The 18,625-nt window shown below is 26.3% G+C and overlaps 2 protein-coding genes across 9 annotated transcripts; one reads left to right on the forward strand and one right to left on the reverse strand.

Moving 5' to 3' along the window:
- Window positions 1–136: 136 nt before the first annotated feature.
- Window positions 137–16,037, reverse strand: wcy (WW domain-containing adapter protein with coiled-coil wacky). Of its 4 annotated transcripts, none has more exons than XM_035869150.2 (12): window positions 15,813–16,037; window positions 6,341–6,374; window positions 4,795–5,035; window positions 4,354–4,439; window positions 4,094–4,174; window positions 3,577–3,772; window positions 2,877–3,263; window positions 2,547–2,770; window positions 2,316–2,457; window positions 1,659–1,885; window positions 1,411–1,538; window positions 137–1,266 (listed from the first exon to the last, which is right to left on the reverse strand). In XM_035869150.2, exons 3-12 carry the CDS (start codon window positions 4,958–4,960, stop codon window positions 1,188–1,190), a joined length of 1,716 nt encoding a protein of 571 aa, XP_035725043.1. In that variant the 5' UTR covers window positions 4,961–5,035; window positions 6,341–6,374; window positions 15,813–16,037; the 3' UTR covers window positions 137–1,187. The 4 variants fall into 4 exon arrangements, with proteins under 4 accessions (XP_035725043.1, XP_035725052.1, XP_035725053.1 ...); XM_035869143.2 differs by lacking the exon at window positions 15,813–16,037 and adding an exon at window positions 6,623–6,815 and having other exon boundaries at window positions 138–1,266; XM_035869159.2 differs by lacking the exons at window positions 6,341–6,374; window positions 15,813–16,037 and adding an exon at window positions 6,097–6,243.
- Window positions 6,409–18,370, forward strand: Pfdn6 (prefoldin 6). 5 transcript variants are annotated; one of them, XM_035869325.2, is made up of 4 exons: window positions 6,409–6,544; window positions 17,584–17,652; window positions 17,762–17,957; window positions 18,027–18,370. In XM_035869325.2, exons 2-4 carry the CDS (start codon window positions 17,589–17,591, stop codon window positions 18,154–18,156), a joined length of 390 nt encoding a protein of 129 aa, XP_035725218.1. In that variant the 5' UTR covers window positions 6,409–6,544; window positions 17,584–17,588; the 3' UTR covers window positions 18,157–18,370. The 5 variants fall into 5 exon arrangements, with proteins under 5 accessions (XP_035725218.1, XP_035725182.1, XP_035725210.1 ...); XM_035869289.2 differs by lacking the exon at window positions 6,409–6,544 and adding an exon at window positions 7,164–7,388; XM_035869317.2 differs by lacking the exon at window positions 6,409–6,544 and adding an exon at window positions 17,141–17,209.
- The last annotated feature ends 255 nt before the right edge of the window (window positions 18,371–18,625 follow it).

An 18,625-nucleotide genomic window follows, 5' to 3' on the forward strand; every position in this document is an offset into this window, starting at 1 on the left:
GAACATTCGTTTAATAAATATTAAATGCAATTTGCAATAATTATGTTATTAATGATTACATTATTTACTATAAAAACTACTTTTATAAAGCATATGCATTTTTACGCAAAGACATAAGAAATGCTACTTAGTCCTTTTTGTTACATAGATGTACAATGACTATGTGAAATAAAAATTATCTAAAATTATAAGATACATCATCGATATGTTTAATTTGTTGGTTATTACAGTTTGCATTCTACACAAGTCTCTTTTTTATTACAAAAGATAAAAATAGATTCATACATAGATTGAAGACCATCAAAGTGACTGATGATATATTTTATCATAATGATTGTTTAAAATCTATCAATATAGCTATACAATGTTACATGTTTACATAATCATCAAATATAAATTATGGGATCACGTCATTATTAAGATACACACAATTAAATTCTAGTATTCTATAGTATTCATTGTTTTATGTTTAAACATATTTAACTTACTTCAAAGTCAGCAATGGCCATCAATTATGCATGATATAAAATGCTAATGTCATTAATATTTGTATTTCTACAGCAATAACATTCTCTGTAAAATACCAAATGACAGAAAAAGCATTGTAAATAAGTAAATTATTGCGTCCACAAATTTTTCTTGAATTTTACTTTCTTAATTCACCAGACAAACATGTGTGGGTAATTAGGTGAGTTAATGGTGATAAAGAACTGGATTAAAACTTGTGGCACGAATTTTATTCCGAGATTTACAACAAAAATGTTCCAACTAGTTAAAATGTCGCATAATCGTGGGATATGAGAAACATTGACACGTATTATAACATAGGTAATACAAGATGCTGTGGACAATTCAGATATACAATTTAGTAGTTTGCATTAAACCGATAGAGTTTATTCACTTTCTATTTACTCAGTGTTGCATCTGTGTGTTGGATAGGCCTCTTGTGCTTCCTAGAGAGGTGGATTCACTAATTAATTAATAAGACTCGTCAGCTGATAGAGAAACAGCTTGACCTCTCTAGGCAGCCCATATTCATTTGCTATTATATCACTTCTATCACGATATTATAATTTAGGTACAATTTTAATTATTCAATATTAATGAGAATATTAATAATTATGTTTTATTTTTTGCATGAATTAATTATAGGTTGTAATTATAATTATTTTATAAAGTTTCTTACACTAAGAATCATCAGACATGAAGGAATTTTGGGATTTTAGTTCCTCCAATGTTTGAATTTGTTGACGGAGGAATAATATCCTGAAATGTGTGAAAGATTGACTTAATTGTGCTCAGGTGTGAATATTTAAACGAATTTTTATCGGAAAAAATGCAAAACAAATGAAGAAAAGAGAAGAAAAAAATGAAGATGATATTTTGTAACAATATGTACAAAATATTTACCTTTGTTCCTGTAGTGTTGCCTGAATTTCTGTCAGCCTCACTATCGATCGTGCTGTTTTCAATTCTGCAGATACTCTTGTGCACTGCAAACTGCCCATTGTATGTGCTTCCTCACTAAGTTTTTGTGCCTAAAAGAAAATAATAAGTGATTCTTATTATCTATACTTCTTATCAACTATACAAATCGTGTAGGATTTACAAATGTCAATTACAATTATAGTATAAAAAAATTATTTCTTATAAATTACCTGTTTCTCAAGAATATCGGCTGGAAAGGCACGCACATGTTGTGTTAAATCTTCTCGATAATGATTAGCAAGTGATGGTGTTAAAGAAGGTGTTAAAGGAGGTTGTACTCTAGACAATGCTTGTAAACCTCCAGTATTACTCAAATTTCCAAGAGAACCTAACGTACTAAGACTTTGCAATGAGCTTAGACCTTGCACTCCAGAATTCGTTCCACCAGGACTGGTTACTGTAAATGAACAGTAATACAAATAGAGATAATTGTTCATTTATTAGAATATTAAAAGTAACACTGGCTAAATCCACAAAATATAATAAAGTCCTAAACAAGCACGTGACTTTTTATTATATATTTAACTTTATTTTTAACTCTTTCCCATCGAAGTTCGGAGTATTTTCAGCACGAGCGCATGGCTGTTTAGGAAGTAAACTCTAAGTAGCTTATCTTACTTATTGTACTGTATATACATTATTATATGCTGTGCATATGAGATATAGACAAAGTATGAACCTCAAATTCTTAATCTATAAGATTAGGATTTCCAGGCAATAATTCATTTAGCGTACATCATTTGTTGTGCAAGCAAAACTAATATCGATCAATAGAATACCCATGCTTACAACTATTATGATGGGCAAAAATTAATTTTGAAACTTACATTTTCGAGCATCGATACAATCCTGAGTTTCTGAATGGGTTGGAGTAGGTGGTCCCTCACTGGTAGTATTGCCACTAGTATCAACTTTTAATGGGACCATTACATCATTGCCACTGTTATTTCGGTCTCCACTAGCTGATTGCTAAAAATGTACAAATGAATATATGACATTTCATTATTCTTAATCGTAGATAAGAGTGATTTAACATATTACTTAAAATAAGAACTTACTTGTCTAGATAGCAAGATAGCTGTTTGAATTGTCTGTAACGCTTTCTGCGGTGTAATGTCAGGTTGTTCTTTGCTGCCTGTAATTTGAGAAAGAAGTCTTGGTAAACTTGCTAATGAAACTGGTGGTCCTGGAGCATTACTATTCCCTTGTTGTTGGGTTGGTGAACTTAATTTTCCAGGTGTTTGTGGTGTCGATGGTGGATGTGATGTTAATCGAGGTAATGCTAACAAGAGAAAAAACAAAATAATAAAAAGAATGGAAACCAAATCGTATCTATAAATTACATTATTATATTTGATAATTTCAATTTAGACTTAATAAAAACATACCAGTGGCCAATAGAACAGGACCTTGCGGCAGTGGATCGTGAGCACAGGATGTTAAAGGTTCAGAAGTTGGTGTAGAATCACCAGGTGAAATATCCATATCTTGAGCTTGACGTTCTGCTCCTGTTTCTTCCCTGCAAGAATCTCTTTCCCTTTCTCGTTCTCTTTCCCTTTCCCTTTCTCTCTCCCGTTCTCTTTCTCTCTCTCTTTCTCGTTCTCTCTCTCGTTCCTTTTCTCTCTCTCTATCACGCGTAGAAACTTCTTCTCTATTGCTACCGCCACTTCCACTACATGAACTCCAATATTCCCGCTTGTCAGATTGCCGGGATGATTTACCATCTCGCAAGCTGCTACTGCTATTTGATCGCGAGTTGGAATGTTTATCATGACCTATAAAATAAAAGTTGTGTCTATTTAATCAATGCAGACATTATTGTTAAGCAATTTAATTTATAGTACTATTATTTATTTATGAGCGACAAACTAAAACAATTTTTTCGATGTAAGTTTAATTTTATTTAGTATATGAAATATCAAAGAGGAATCATATTATTATGTATAAAATTATAATCTTTAAAATCTATTACAATATTTAACACTTTTTAAAATAGATTACTTATGATTTTTTATATTATAACTTTTTCTTATACAAAAGTAGTTTCTTGAAAATAGAAATTAACTAACAAATGAAAAACAGACTCACTTGACCTAGAGGAGTAATCATTGGATTGGCGTTGACGATTATCTGTACGAATAGTCCATTCACGTGGTTTTTCCCACTGAGAAACTTCTGTTTTGCAATTATAATAATACTTCTTTCCTGAAGAACTCATATGCTCTGACCAATCACCAAACCTGGCTGTTCGTTCCATCGCACCTCGTTCATCACCACGTTTATCCTAAACAGACTGTTCTAAAATGTCCGGAAACAATTGAATCTACTACAAATATATGTATGAATACCAAAATTTTAACGAAATTATTTTTGTCCATGTAATCTTGAACCTGTTCACCTATTATTTATTTTGAACTCTTATGAAATTTTCTCGATCTAACTGACATATCATTATTAAATTATTTATTGTAACTTCTATTATAAATGCATTATGCAAGAAAAATATAACTGCAAAAATATGTGATATATAATAATATAAAGTAGATTTTATAGCTACTACACACAAATATCTTTGTATTAAATAAAATTATCATTGGTTACTGACCTGACAAGAATTGTGAGCTGGTTTTCTCTGAGATGAAGAATCTCGTGATGAATTTGATGATAATTTTATGGGATGTAAGATCTATAACAAATATGTATAATCAATTTTTATAGATTTACATTTTTCAATTTTATTGATTAACAACAATGCTGTGATATAATACAAATCATTTAATTGAAAAGACGCATAATGAGAATATTATAAATTAGAGATTATTATAAAAATAGAATATATATTAAATATCTAAACTGATCTCTTACCTCTCCACTACTCCTATCGTGGTTGGTCCTGTGTTCTGAATCCCTGCTCTCATGGCTTCTCTTGTCTTTTGGTGATCGTGCACAATCTACACATATGCAAGCAAGCATTTTACAGCTGAAAATGTTAAGACACAACCCTGTTTTTATACTGAAGAAAGAAGTAGTATGATTGAATGTTTTGAAATAAAAGAGTCTACAACGATGATAATCTTCTATTCTATTTTTTCTTTTTAAAAAAGATCTCTATTCTTGAAGTTAATACATATTAATATAAATTGTTGTTACATAAATATGTTTATCAAATTATGTTACATCATATAAATCTTTATCTAAAAATATTATTTTGCATTATTATTTCTGTAATTAATATTTTATAAATAGAGTAAAAATTTCTTAAGCACAAAATGATATATATAATAAATTTTAAAGAAATATGTTTACCGGAATACTTGTCCCTAGAGGAGGATAATTTATAGTCTCTATTTTCTCTCTCCTTCTTATACAGGGGCTTGGAGGTATAACTCCTGGGGCTGTCTCTGTCTGCTCCCATTCCCAATCCCAAGCCTCCTGCTGGACTGTAAGAATTGCCATTTGGGGAATCACGCATACGCCCTTCGTAGCGACTATCCGACGACGTCGTCGATGAAGAATAGCCACCCTTAGAACTGCTGTACTTTGCGTTCTATAAATAAATGTTAACAGCAATTATGTATACATTACAAATTATCAATTATATTATAAGTGCTATAATTTTTTATGATAATAGCAACAAAAAGACAAAATAGTCAAATTATATTCGAAGATTAAACTAAAGCTTTGATATATAAGCATTTTATTGATAAAGCATTATGTCAGAATTTGTAATTAAAGAAATGTTTTGCAAATATAAGTTAGTAAAGATTATAAGCATAAAGCATAATAATAATATTTAAATATCACAATATCTTTTCTAAATAAAAAGTTCAAAAATATTACAAGTATTGATTTTTCTAAAAGAAAGGTTATGTTTACAAGTTATTGTAGAATCTTTTGCCTTGCATTACTTACTTCATAAAAACAGAGAAAATTGATCATTAGATAAAAATGAACTTCTAGTGAGTACAAAATACTTTTATAATAACTGATTAATCAAATTTTATATGAATAAAACTCATTCTCTGAAATAATATAAAAACAAGAAACAGAAAAAGAAAATAGAAATAAAATAACAGTCTAAGAAAATCTGATTTGCTGAAAAGGAAATAAAGCTTCCACAAAAAGATTAATGTAAATTGTTTATATTTCTCATAAAATTTATTTTTGTAGAACGAGTTATATCATTGATCTATGCAAACAATATTTCATTAAATAAAATATTACAAATAATATTTAAAAGGAAAGTAAAAATAGAAATATTAAAGGGTCAAAGATGATTAAAAAACATGGTAACAATGATTTCGCGATAAATAATGTTCTGGAATCGTAATTTAAATACTATATAAACAAGTTATAATCGAAAAAAAGAATCAATAATGAAGAATCATGTACAACACTTTAACCATAAAATTAAAACAAGCGTTTATAGAATATCCATAAAGTATATTCCAAGAAATGTTTATTGAATGACGCGATGCAGAAAACATGTTACGTTACGATTCGATAGAAAGATTTTCTGCTTTCGTACATTTTTTTTCACAAAAGAAATAAAAATCATTCCGAATTATCGACAAGATAAAAAAAAGAAAATTCGAATAAGATTCTTACTAATGTTAAACTAGCACAAATGAGACGATTGAAGGAGGGAAAAATAAAACGAGTACGTTTTATGTGACACAGTACGCGCAACAATAATCGTATAAAATCGGACTCTCACAGGAACGGAGGACAAATAATTGCGGTAAATTGATGCGTGTCAGTCGTGTCATCGAAAAAATACCTCCTTTCGTACCCCTCTCCTCTTAAAGAGAGAGAGAAAGAAAGAAAGAGAAAAATAGAGACGAATATTTACCTGGTAGGGATGGGCCTGGTGCTTTTCGAAGTACCTGAAACGATAGACAATAGTTGGTGAATAAAGGCGCGAAATAGCGTCATTTCCAGGACAGAATCAAAGATCTTCCATCGGGGAAATGCATCAGTGAGAATAGTGGTGTGTATCACGGAGAGAGCGGTATAGAGTGGTTCGGACGGACGGACGTCGGAGATGAGAGGTGAGGTGAGTAGTAAGAGCGAGAAAGAGAGAGAGAGGTTGGTTGTGTGTCAGGATCGAGTATTTGACGCGGTGGTGCCCTACCCATCGCTGATCCTTTGTGGTTTCCTCGCATGCATTACCATCAATGCCGGTGTCTGTGGGAAATTCGCGGCCTCGGATGTTCCCTTTTCGGTCGGTCAGTGTCATAAAAACAACATTAACGCTTATTTAACAATCAACTTTCTTCCTACCCGGACGCCATGTCACATACGTGATCGGCCGCTAGCGGTAATCACGACCAAAAGGCTGGAGTAACGTCCGTGCTCAATGCGCGCGCGCATTTATACTCCCTCTTTGATTTGTAATACTCAATACCGTAACTAGTTGTCGATAGTTCTTTCATGGAGATTCAAATAGCACTTTGCTGAATTACGAAAATGTAAAAAATATGTAGTTACTTTTCATATATCATGCAGTGGTTATTAAATACAAAATTTATATACTCGATATGTAATATGAAACTAAAGTTGAAGGATGGTTTATGAAAATTTCATGAACTTGGATCTTAAATATATATCGCCATTACTGGAAGTTGGTTACGATCACGCCGGCGTTATATTATCCTATTTAACTTCGTGAAACATCGCGTTTTTTGAAGCAACTTACGCTTAGGAAATCTATCGTTCGGTTGCCCGTTGCTCAATTGAATAGACTATGGTACAGAAAAGTGAATGGGATAAATCATTAAAAGAAAACGCCGTATCGTAAGTGCGGGCAAAGAACGAGATGGAGATGACGGAATTTGAGGAACGTATGAACCATTATTACTGTTATTTCTACCATCGCATCACAACGCTGCTACCACTAGGTATTATCAATATGAATGTACAATTTGTTATTCTTTCATCGAAACTGCATACGTATATAGAAATTTGTTCTTTTATACATGTTTGATCAAAGAAAAATTTTGGATATGACGTAACTGTTACACATACAAATTTTCTTCTATTATTTTGATAAGGAACTTTTAACGCGTTAAGAACTTCATATCTCGATGTATTCTTTTGATATGACAAAATGGAGATTTTGCAATTGTGGAAGACTTCGTTGATTATAGTTTGTAAAGAATTAAATTTAATTTTGATTACATAGTGCAAACATACGTGTACATGTACACGTACATTTTTTATTTTTCTTATGATTTTGTTTTTAACATTATTTTGGTGATTCTTTTAATTTTTAGGAAATAGCACAGTGTATGTAAAATATAAATATTACCAGATCTTTAGTTTTTTCTCAAATTATTACAGATTGATACTATATAATTTATTTTTTTTTGATTTTGATTATAATATGTTTCCAAAGTACAGTTTTAATGTCTTTAATTTAAATAACACATTTACAAAAGTATTATTTCATGACAAGAAAAAGACATATTTTATTGATGTATAAAAATTATAATAGAGAATTGGGAAATTATTAGAGTGAGGACACATAATAATAAATATATTTATAAATTATTGAAAGATATTCATGTATATATATATATGTGATGCAAATGATATTCCAGGAAAAGTCATATTAAAGAAAAGATAAATAAAAAAGAGATCCAAATTTGTACCATGTGTAAAGTTAACGGAGATGATTGATTTTTATAAAAATAATGAAGAATGTATTTCTTCAATTAAAAAGAAAACTAAATAAATGCAAAATACTTAGAATACTACAGAATTCTGTTAAAAAATATACAAGACACTAAATAACTCAAAATATAAATAGAGATGATAGTATAAATAATTTTTTTGAATTACATGAGTATAATTATTTCACTGACAAAAAAAAAGTAAAAATATTAAAAAGTATAAAAATCCAAAATAGAAGTGGGATTTTAATAAAAACATGATATTTTAATTTTGAAATTAACAAAAAGACAGCTTAACATTTTACATTTATCAATAGCTTTAAAATTTGTTAGTTAAGGTTTTAAAGATTTTACTGATTTTTAAATATCTTAAAGAATATAGAGAAAAAAAACTTAATATCTTCATACAATATTTCTTTTAATGAGAAGATACAAATATAACAATATTAATTGTTTGAGTGCTGACAAACGTCATCACGTTCCTCTGCTATTTTACCAAAAATGCAAAGACTATTTAGATTTAGATATTACTCTAAATAAAAATTAAATAAAAATGATGTGAAAAATATTTACATTAAGGAAGATACAAATATATTAAGTAAGCAAGATAGATTAGGAAACTCACAAAGTTCTCTAACATCTTTGATCAATCATGGTAGTTTCTGTAATATTTGTAATTTTTGTGAACAAAAGCTATATCTTGGTCTAATTAAAAATTGTTTAATGTATTTTTGTTGATCAATTTTTCAGTATGATGAAATCAATTTAAAAAGTTAAGATATGTATTTTATCAATAGTATTTAAAATATTTCATACTTTATATAGCATAATGTGTACAAGTTTTTTTATTACAACAGAAAAGCAAGAAATCTGCAAAAACAAATTTTTTATTGTCTCACTATGGGTTAATTTTTCATCTGCCATAACATGTTTTTTGGTATAAATATGAAGTAAGAAGACACAATGATTTGATGTATATAGATAGTATGTAATTCATAGCACATAGTTCCAAAATGAAATTATTGAGAACTATTCTGGAAAAAAAAAAAAACTATTTCTATTAGATTTTTACAAAGCAAATATGAGAAGATACATTGACTTTATATTATTTGTTTTATATTAATTATATTATCAATAGCTTGTGTTTTATATTCATATATGTAATTGATTGAAATGCATTAAATATAAGTATTTTTTGTATAACATCAAATTTAATCATTGTAAGTTTATAGCCGATAATAATACTTAAAATATAATATCTTCGTTTTACTATTGCAGAATAAGGTAATATAATACTAATTTATAATAAAACCATAAACTATTTTAAAATATTCAAAAGAAATAGATTATTACATTTCATTTCATCACCTTATGGAACATTGGTAGTTCGAGACTTAGGCTATTTTTTCATATGAGAGTGTAGCTTATTATTATTATTATTATTGTTATTATTATTATTATTATTAATATTATTATTATTATCTTTTTACGTAACTAGAACTATTAGATTTATTTGTTCAAGTTACATAATAATTAAATAATGAAAATACATGTGTGTCTCTGTGTGCGTGTGTGGAGATTGGTAAATTACATTTTTTTGGATATAGAATAGGAATGGTAAGTTTCAATTCTTTTTTCCTGAAAAAAGATAACATTCAATAAAATGAAAAAGAATATATATGTGTTTACAATATGCTATTTTCATATTAAGCTATTTGATAATATAAATAGAAGTTATTCTTATATTATGTCAGAAGCTATAATGTTTGTACAGATATATTATCTAATAAAAAATTACAGGTTTAAGATCAGACATTGATATTTGATATTGAAGTAGTGTTAAAAAGTTGTATATATTTAATTAATTAATATTAATAACTTAAATTTATATTAACGCGTGTTGACTGCCATGTCATCCGATTTGGGTGACGGTTATATTGCCTGATCGCTAATGATCTTAAGTAGGTATTTTGAAGGATAGTCAACAGGATCTAATAAGACTAATAAAATATTATTGACTATAAATAGTTCAATTTAAAAAATTATTTTGAACGTACAGTTGTGAAACATGGCAAACACAATTGAAGTTGATTAGGTCAGGCAATAAATTATTTTCCTTTGCATGTTTGTTTTGCTTTTTACCAGTCCATGGACTAATAGTATTTAGTACTTCCTTGAATGAGCCAGCTATTCTAGAAAGAAAAAGTGAGTTTTTCTGTTCACTAAATTCTTTTACTAAATTCGCCATTCTTAATTACATTCTTGTCGATACTATCAATTTCAATTTCTTCTTTAATAAACAATTCTTGTAAAATTTATTATAAAATTTATGGTAAAATTTGTTTATTAAAGTATTAAAATATCCACATCTGAACATAATTGACTATCACTATTATGTCTGTTATCAACATCCAAATCAGAATCTAATAATGTAATATTATGTAATATACCTTTTCTTGAAAAACTCAATTTTTTATCATTTTCATAAGTTTTTGTAAACATTGTAACAAGTTTTTTCTTTACTGCAGTCTGATTCACTAACAATCTGAACTTTTCTTATTTTCGACATTATAACAACTAGACAAACTAATTTCAAAAATTATAGCATTTAATACACTTTGTATACTTGGGACAATTCATCGACTAAATGTAGACTGAGCTTTGCATCTTTATTGTGTTTGAATATGATTTTGTACTATTTCGATAGTTTGTTTTGTTCATAACAGGTGCGGTCTATTGGAATTTTCCCAAAATTTTTTGTAACAGTCAATGTGTTAAACAAATTAAAACAAATATTTATATACATATGTTAAATGTTTTTTGTATTTTTTGTATTATATTTATTGAATCATAACATTCACGTGAATGTGGATGCATTTGTAGACTGCTATACAGTGTAATCAGTGATAACAATTTGTTCTAAATCTTTATTATTATTAAAATTTAACCGTCCGACTCTTTCAGAACAAAATAAGTGTACGGTCGGCAAAATTATCTGTATTTTAAAAGCCGTACTTTTTCTAAGAAAATTAATGTATTTCTCATAAAAGATATTATTTTTAAATAATTAAGTTTATATTGTTTTTATTTACATGAATGTTGAAAAACATATTGATGTGTCGCCGGACGGTTAAGTGTTACAAAGATCTTGTTTATTTTTATATTTGAGTATTTTATTCACTGATGATTTTAAAATTATACATCTTTTAGATTATTTTTTTACTTCTACTACTATTCTCTAATTCAATAGTGATTTATTAGCCTTTCCAAAATAAGAATTTGTTCTTGTTGAAACAGATTTCATTCTTCTACATAATCAAATTTTACATCTATATTATTCAATGTGTCCTAATCACTATGTTCATTTTACTTCACTTTTATCTTGTCTTTGGAGTTAAATTGAAAATTTATTTTTATACTTTTTTACTTGAAGACTCTAGTTTTAAATTATAGATTTTCTTGTTACTTTCATCTCTTTCATATATTTCATTCTCTAGAGAAATGCTTTTTTCCTATCAGTTAGTTAATCATTTACAACGTTATTTTTCTTTAATTCTAAAAATCTGCTATCATTATATTTTATCAGAAATATTCATTATTATAAAATTTTTTTATATTTTTAAGTATATGTAGCGTCCTGAAAAGAAAGAAAATAACCATTATTAATATGTTTTATTTAAATCACAATGCAGAAAAACGCAATAAATAATGTTATAGATCATAACTACATCTTTACACAAATATAAAATTATTAGTAGTATTATTTTGTATTATACATATGTATGAAATAATGGCTTTTTATGACTTGTTTTTATTTCAATTATATTTTTATTGAGGAATATTCATTTATATCCTATTATAAAATTAAATCTGATTATGAAATTGATTACCTTTCTTATATTCCATTAACTTGAAATGGTTTTTATATCTTGTTTGTTCTCTTTATATATATGCTTTTATTACTACAAAATTGTACAAGTACTTCACAAATTCTTGTATTAAAATTATATTATAAAGGAAATTCTGCAACATTTGATTGAAATTTTGACACTTTAAGTAATATGCCATTCAGTTAATGCAAAAACTTAGGCAGTGGTTCAAAGGAAATAACTGTAGTAGCAATAATTTAATTTTTTCATTATCATGCTATTATTTATTTTTCTGTATAGATGGTATATAAATAAGTAATACACATACATAAGGTTTGATTATGGATGTAAGGGAATATTTTTAATAATTTTTTTGTAACATTCAACTCTCATTAGGATACAAAATTATTTACAGGATAACAAAATCTGTAAAAAGTTCTTATGTTATTATTGAATTTAAGATAGATATTATGGCGATAATGATACAAATTTTTATATATATATATATAAAAGTATCTAAAAAGTGTTCCATAGAATGTCTGCAAAAAATATCAATTAAATACCATTTATATGATAAATTAATCGTAAAGAAAATATTTCCTTATGATTATCTAAAATATATACCAAAATAAACAGATAAAAAATAAGTTTAGTATAAGTTTAATTCTGATCTTCCTTTTCTTGATGCTTTTAATTCCATATATATGTATATTACTAGTAAGTCTGACAAAATTAAGATAATTATTTTTAAAAATGTTATTAAGACAAATCATTAAGAAAAATGTCTATCATAATTCTATAAAATATATTTTGTTCAATAAGAAATTAATTTATATACAAATTTTTTAACTTCATCATTTTTATATTCTTTTCTATGAAAATATACAATAAATGTATAAGAATAAAATCAAAGTAACATTAATAGATTTTTTGAACTTGTTGTCCATAAAATCTTATATAACATTTAATAATACTGATGTTTATAAAAAAATAATATTTACTTGTTTATTTAATCTTTCCTGAATTAAACAAATTGTTAAAAGTGTTTAGAAAAATGTAAATGATATGCTTATATAATTATGTAATCTGATGTAATTTTATTTATTTGCATTCTCTTCATTACTTCACTATTACTACTATTTTTTTCCAGACATCTCGGTATTCCTGTTACCTGTATTACTCGAAATTACATTTCGTTTTTTTAATATTTTATCAAAAGGAAAAAAATTGATGTAATATAAAATTGAAAAATTTATAAAACTGAAACTAGTACTATATTGTTATTTAGTCATGTGGTTTATGACAGGCAGTCAACATATAATATTTTACTAATCATCAATGAACATGTTTAATAAAACATTATTCTTGATGATTATAAAAGCAATAACTGAGGCAAATTCTTATGTAGTTTTTATAGTTGCAGATAATAAATGAAAACAAAAATAGACGCATCTCTGGTGAGCGGCTTTATAAATATTTTGGTCTTATAAGGATTACATTCAAAATATGCTCGAAATTCTAAGTGTTAAAAGATATAGAGACATAAATAAGAAATACGCATAAAACTATTTTATATATATACACACGCATAAACACATACAATCATAATGCATTATTATCACTTTTAGAACCAGTTCTCAGAGAATTAATACTGGTAATCAGCAATGAAATGAATATATAGACTTCTTTCATATAAAAAATATAATTCATGTATATTATGTCATAAGCTCTTTTAAAGAAGAGAAGGATTACTATTCTTGTATATAATTATACATTTTTGTAAATTCAAAAAGCTATAGAAATAAATCTGTTGTTAAAGATTGTTTATATTTCTTGACAATATTTTTCCTTTGTTAACCACAGTATTCCTTGTATATGTATATTCGTTACAATGCAAGTGTTAATTAATTAACAATATAAAATATTCCATATAACTTAAAAATATTTATTTGGAACATATTTGCAAGCAATATAGTTTAATATAATACTGATAAATCAATAAGTTTATATTAAGTAATTTAAGGAAAGTTTTCAATCTGGAAATTCAAAAAATTATGAAACTGAGAGTATATAGAGGATATGTAGGTATGTATTACATGATTTTTTTTCTGCTCAAATTCACACCAAAAGAGTAGAATTGACATCTGAAAATACAGCTATTTTTTGATTTTATTTTGTAGCTAGCAAATTGTAAAAGATAGAAAAGAAAGTTTTTAAATATAAGTTACTTATTTTAATTAGGACTATCATTTGATAAAAAATTTATTAATTGTTTATATAATTAGAAAAAAGTTATAAACAAAAATATTAATAATTTCTTCTAAAATTCATTTTTTTACGTAAAATATTGGTCTATAGTTTAACTAACTATGGAACAGCATAATACTTTTTCAAAGTACAAATACAAGTTTTGTTGTATTAATGAATTGTTCCTTGACAATCAAAAATTGTCATTGTATTGTATGTTTGCTCCATGACAAGTAGTATTTTTTTAACATTTAGAAAAGTAAGGTATTTTATATTATATACTTTTGTCTCTTATTACACAATAAGTTAATATATTAAATGGAAATAAAAGAAAAGGAAAGAACTGTCAGATATAATCTATCTTTATTAGAACTTTTCTTATGAAGTAAAAAATAGTAAAGTAAGAAATAATGTAAAAGTTTAATAAACAATTAAAGTATTTACATAACTTTAAAAACACATATGTAATGTGAATATTATGAATTATTCTTCATGGTTATAAAACTTCTCAAAAAAATGTTTAAAATATAGAAATTTGTTACATCATGCTAATCGTATGATAACATGATTTACATATATGGAACAATGAGGTGGATGTATAAAATCTTATTATGAAAAAGTTAAATGTATTCGATTTTCATACTTATTTGGCTTTTCATTAATTTCATTACTTTCATACTATGCATAAGCAAATACATGATAATACTTTGGCAATGAAAGTTGATTATAAATAAGAGACTATAATTAAATAATATTATTTCATGCATATAGATTAAAACAGCAATTAAACAATATCAAATGATTAAAAAATTGTATACTCAACTAATTTTCAAATGCATTCTTGTTATTCTTGATTTTTATGTTATTTTGAGCCATAGAATCTCCCTGACTTGACTTGTACCATGTATAATGGATTATCCTGTATAAATTGTTACTTTTTAAATATATATTTCATGCTATTACATAATAAATGTTAAAAGAACATTGCTTGTCATGTAGTATACATATAATAAAATAGAATTCAGACGTTTTTCAATAATTGAGGAATACAATAAAGTTTGTATTTGTATTTGTATTTGAAATACAATTTGTTTGTATATGTATTTAAAAAAGTATTATGCTGTTTCATAGTTATTTAAACTATCAATAAAGATTTCATGTGAAAAAAATGAATTTTAATTGTATAACCAATATATACATTTTTTACTAAATGATTAAAAAAAGTAACTTGTGCCTAAAATCTTTCTTTTCTATCTGTTACAGTTTGCTAGTTATAAAATACAATCGAAAAATAATTAAATTTTTAGATATCTATTTAATCCCCTTGGAGTGAGAATCTTGAAGTCAATTAAGAAAAAATACAAAAACTATAGAAATAATAACAAATGATAAATGCATATTACGATTCACTCAAGAAATCTGCACGATTTTATATTATAAAGGTTCTTAAAACAAACAGAATTTACAAATAAACACGAAATGTTCAAACAAACAGGTAACACGTTGTGAGAGACGTATAATAAGAAATGATTACCTTTCTTCTGGATGCTCATCATCGTGTTATTGGTTATATTTATAGGAGTTTCCATGGCAGCGACGTTTATATTAAAGAATCACTTCGATTTAGTTGTTCATATTACATAAAATCGTCCTCTACAAATGTGACACATCTTATATTAGTAAAGATAGTTCAAAACAATCTAATGCAGCAATATCTTCTCACACACTACACTCTCTGGAACAACCATATTAATACTGCCATTTACCATAGCGACTTTTAAGAAAGCATTGTTCGCATCTTCCTGTAGCGTCATCTAGGATATTTTAATTCTCTTATGGACAAATTATTTAATGACATCCGCGATAGCGGATTGGTTCATTTGATTCAGCAATAGGAACATTGTAATATTTACTACCGCCACTATTTTTTCTTAATTATATTTAAATTTTCTTTTCTTTGTTATTTTTTTGTTTTTATTCATTTATTTTATTCATTCCTTTGACTTTGATGTAAGAATGTCAACAATAAAGATAAAAAGATATTTTGTCTTGTATATTTAGCCATAGCAGCCAGATTAATTGATACGTGCGGATCCCACATTCTTTCATATAAATTCTTTTTTGTAGCCACATATAATGTGTATTTAAGTACAAACGTAATATTCATATATGATCGTATTCCCACTTGTACTTATTTGAAGAAATGCGTTATATGTTAAATAATGCTAACGAAGTAAATGCTAATGCATGTTTGTGTGGGATACAAAATAAATATGTAGTTCATATTAAAATAATTAACACTATTTCAAATATTCCTGCATAACGCATTTATTTTAATGTTGTTCTATTGCTTATCTTTTCTTTAGAAATTTTATGATTTTTGAAATGTTCGCTATTTTTCAACAAGAAGTTAAATTGGACAGAAATTACTTGTTGATCTTTTGTAGCATGTAATTTCATTTTTGGTATAAATTTTAAGTCAATCTACGGAACTATATAGAATCTTAGACTATAAAATTGATGTACATTGATGCGTATACGTACGAGTTTATATAAATGTGTATGAATTTACATGCGTAAAGGTATATTATCCATAAATTCTAGTAAAAGATCTTTCTAAATTTTTCTAAAATCTAAATCTTTCTAAATCTTTCCTTTCGTATGAGAATTATTTAATGTAGATACGATTTTTTCCAAAAAAGTAATATTTCTTCAAAGATCGGTAACGGCTACTTTTAATCTTTTAAATATATTTTTGATCATCAAAATAAAAAAAGAATTATGATTAAGAAAAATTATAGGAGATATTATGTAAACTCATATGTTGGTGGTTAACCTGTTTAAGCTTAGTACACATGTTTGTATATGTGGTTGTTGAATGAAGGTGGCGCTTTCGTAGTGCAAAACGATAGAATTCTTATTTAAGAAAAGGTATAGCGTATAATTTACACAGTTTTACTAATTTTGGTAAGATCATTCTACTTTAAGTAACATGCATATATTTTGTAAATATCATATTAATGAATGAAATCTCAAAACAGTGTCAGTTTAATTTTTATTGTCATTAATATATTTTTTAAATATATTATATAAATGTCTTTATGCGTAATAACGTTTACATTTTAATATATTGCAGAAGTTCATATTGACTTGTAAAATTATTATTGCAAAAATGATGATTTTAATTGCAATTGTATATTCTTATTATTATAATATTGAAGTTAAAAAATCAATGTTATAATAGTGATTATTAACGTAATCATATTCTTAACATATTTAATATTCATTTACTAAAATATTTTCAGTGAAAATGGTAGAAGAAATTCATAAGAAACTTCAAACTGAAAAAAAGAAATTTAATCAAGTTCAAAAAGGTAAGAAAAATAAATAATTTTCTTATATATTTTTAAGATGAGTGCAATCAAAGTAATATCTAAACAATTATTTCATGAATTTATTATAAATAGATTTTCTTTCTACCAGATTATAACAAAGCACTTCGTACAAGACAAATACTCGATGGGCAGCTGAATGAAAACATTGCCGTTAAAAAGGAATTAGATCTTTTGAAGTCTGAAGATGAAGTTTTCAAATTAATCGGACCATGTCTTATAAAACAACATTTAGAGGAAGCTAAACAAAATGTTGCTAAACGTATGGACTACATATCATCTGAATTGTAAGTCAATGATTGAATAAAGTTTATTTATAATAAGAATATTTAACATAAAGTAAATTACTTTTTTAGGAAGCGTACAGAAGAATTAATAACTACTTTGGATAAAAAGCAGGATGTTCACAGGGAAACTCTTGAAAAATTGCAGCAAATGTTCCAGCAAGCTCAAATCAAAGCATCGCTTGCTGGAACAAAAACATAATATAATATTTGCTTTTTAGCTTGACAATACAATGATTGGTTTATGAAATATTAAGATTAAAAAACATTTACTTATGTATGATTAAGCAGATTGTTATTCAAATCTCAAAATTAATAATAACTGTTTTTAAAATAATGTATGATAATATTTCTGTTTACATTTTACTGTACGTAACATCAAATGCAAATCAATAATATAATTATTCAGAGTATAAGATTATCTTGTATTATTTTTCTTCAATCAAATTACTGTCAATTATATAGGTTTGTTTTAAAAAATATTTAATTAGAGGTTAGGTTTATTTAAAGGCACTATTTTTAATTAAACGATAAATTTAAAAATTAAATATAAATTTTAAAATTAATAATAAGTAGGTTGTTATATTATTATATTCATTAATTATGATTATTATATTGATAAGTTCCTGTATAGATATTTGCTAAGTCATTGATAAATTTTTCCCGTAGAT

This window comes from Vespa mandarinia, chromosome 2 (genome assembly GCF_050613455.1).
Source record: "Vespa mandarinia isolate Hongniang chromosome 2, ASM5061345v1, whole genome shotgun sequence".
NCBI lineage: Eukaryota > Metazoa > Arthropoda > Insecta > Hymenoptera > Vespidae > Vespa > Vespa mandarinia.

Excerpts from the sequence above, each read along its gene's own strand:
- wcy (XM_035869143.2), bottom strand. The coding sequence starts at position 6,663 with ATGGTAATGCATGCGAGGAAACCACAAAGGATCAGCGATGG. Across the intron at positions 4,440-4,794 it reads CTCTAGGGACAAGTATTCCG|ATTGTGCACGATCACCAAAA; the intron begins GTAAACATATTT and ends GCATATGTGTAG. Across the intron at positions 1,267-1,410 it reads GCAACACTACAGGAACAAAG|GATATTATTCCTCCGTCAAC; the intron begins GTAAATATTTTG and ends CACACATTTCAG.
- Pfdn6 (XM_035869289.2), top strand. The coding sequence starts at position 7,307 with ATGGAGATGACGGAATTTGAGGAACGTATGAACCATTATTACTGTTAT. Across the intron at positions 7,389-17,583 it reads CACAACGCTGCTACCACTAG|TGAAAATGGTAGAAGAAATT; the intron begins GTATTATCAATA and ends AAATATTTTCAG. Across the intron at positions 17,653-17,761 it reads ATTTAATCAAGTTCAAAAAG|ATTATAACAAAGCACTTCGT; the intron begins GTAAGAAAAATA and ends TCTTTCTACCAG.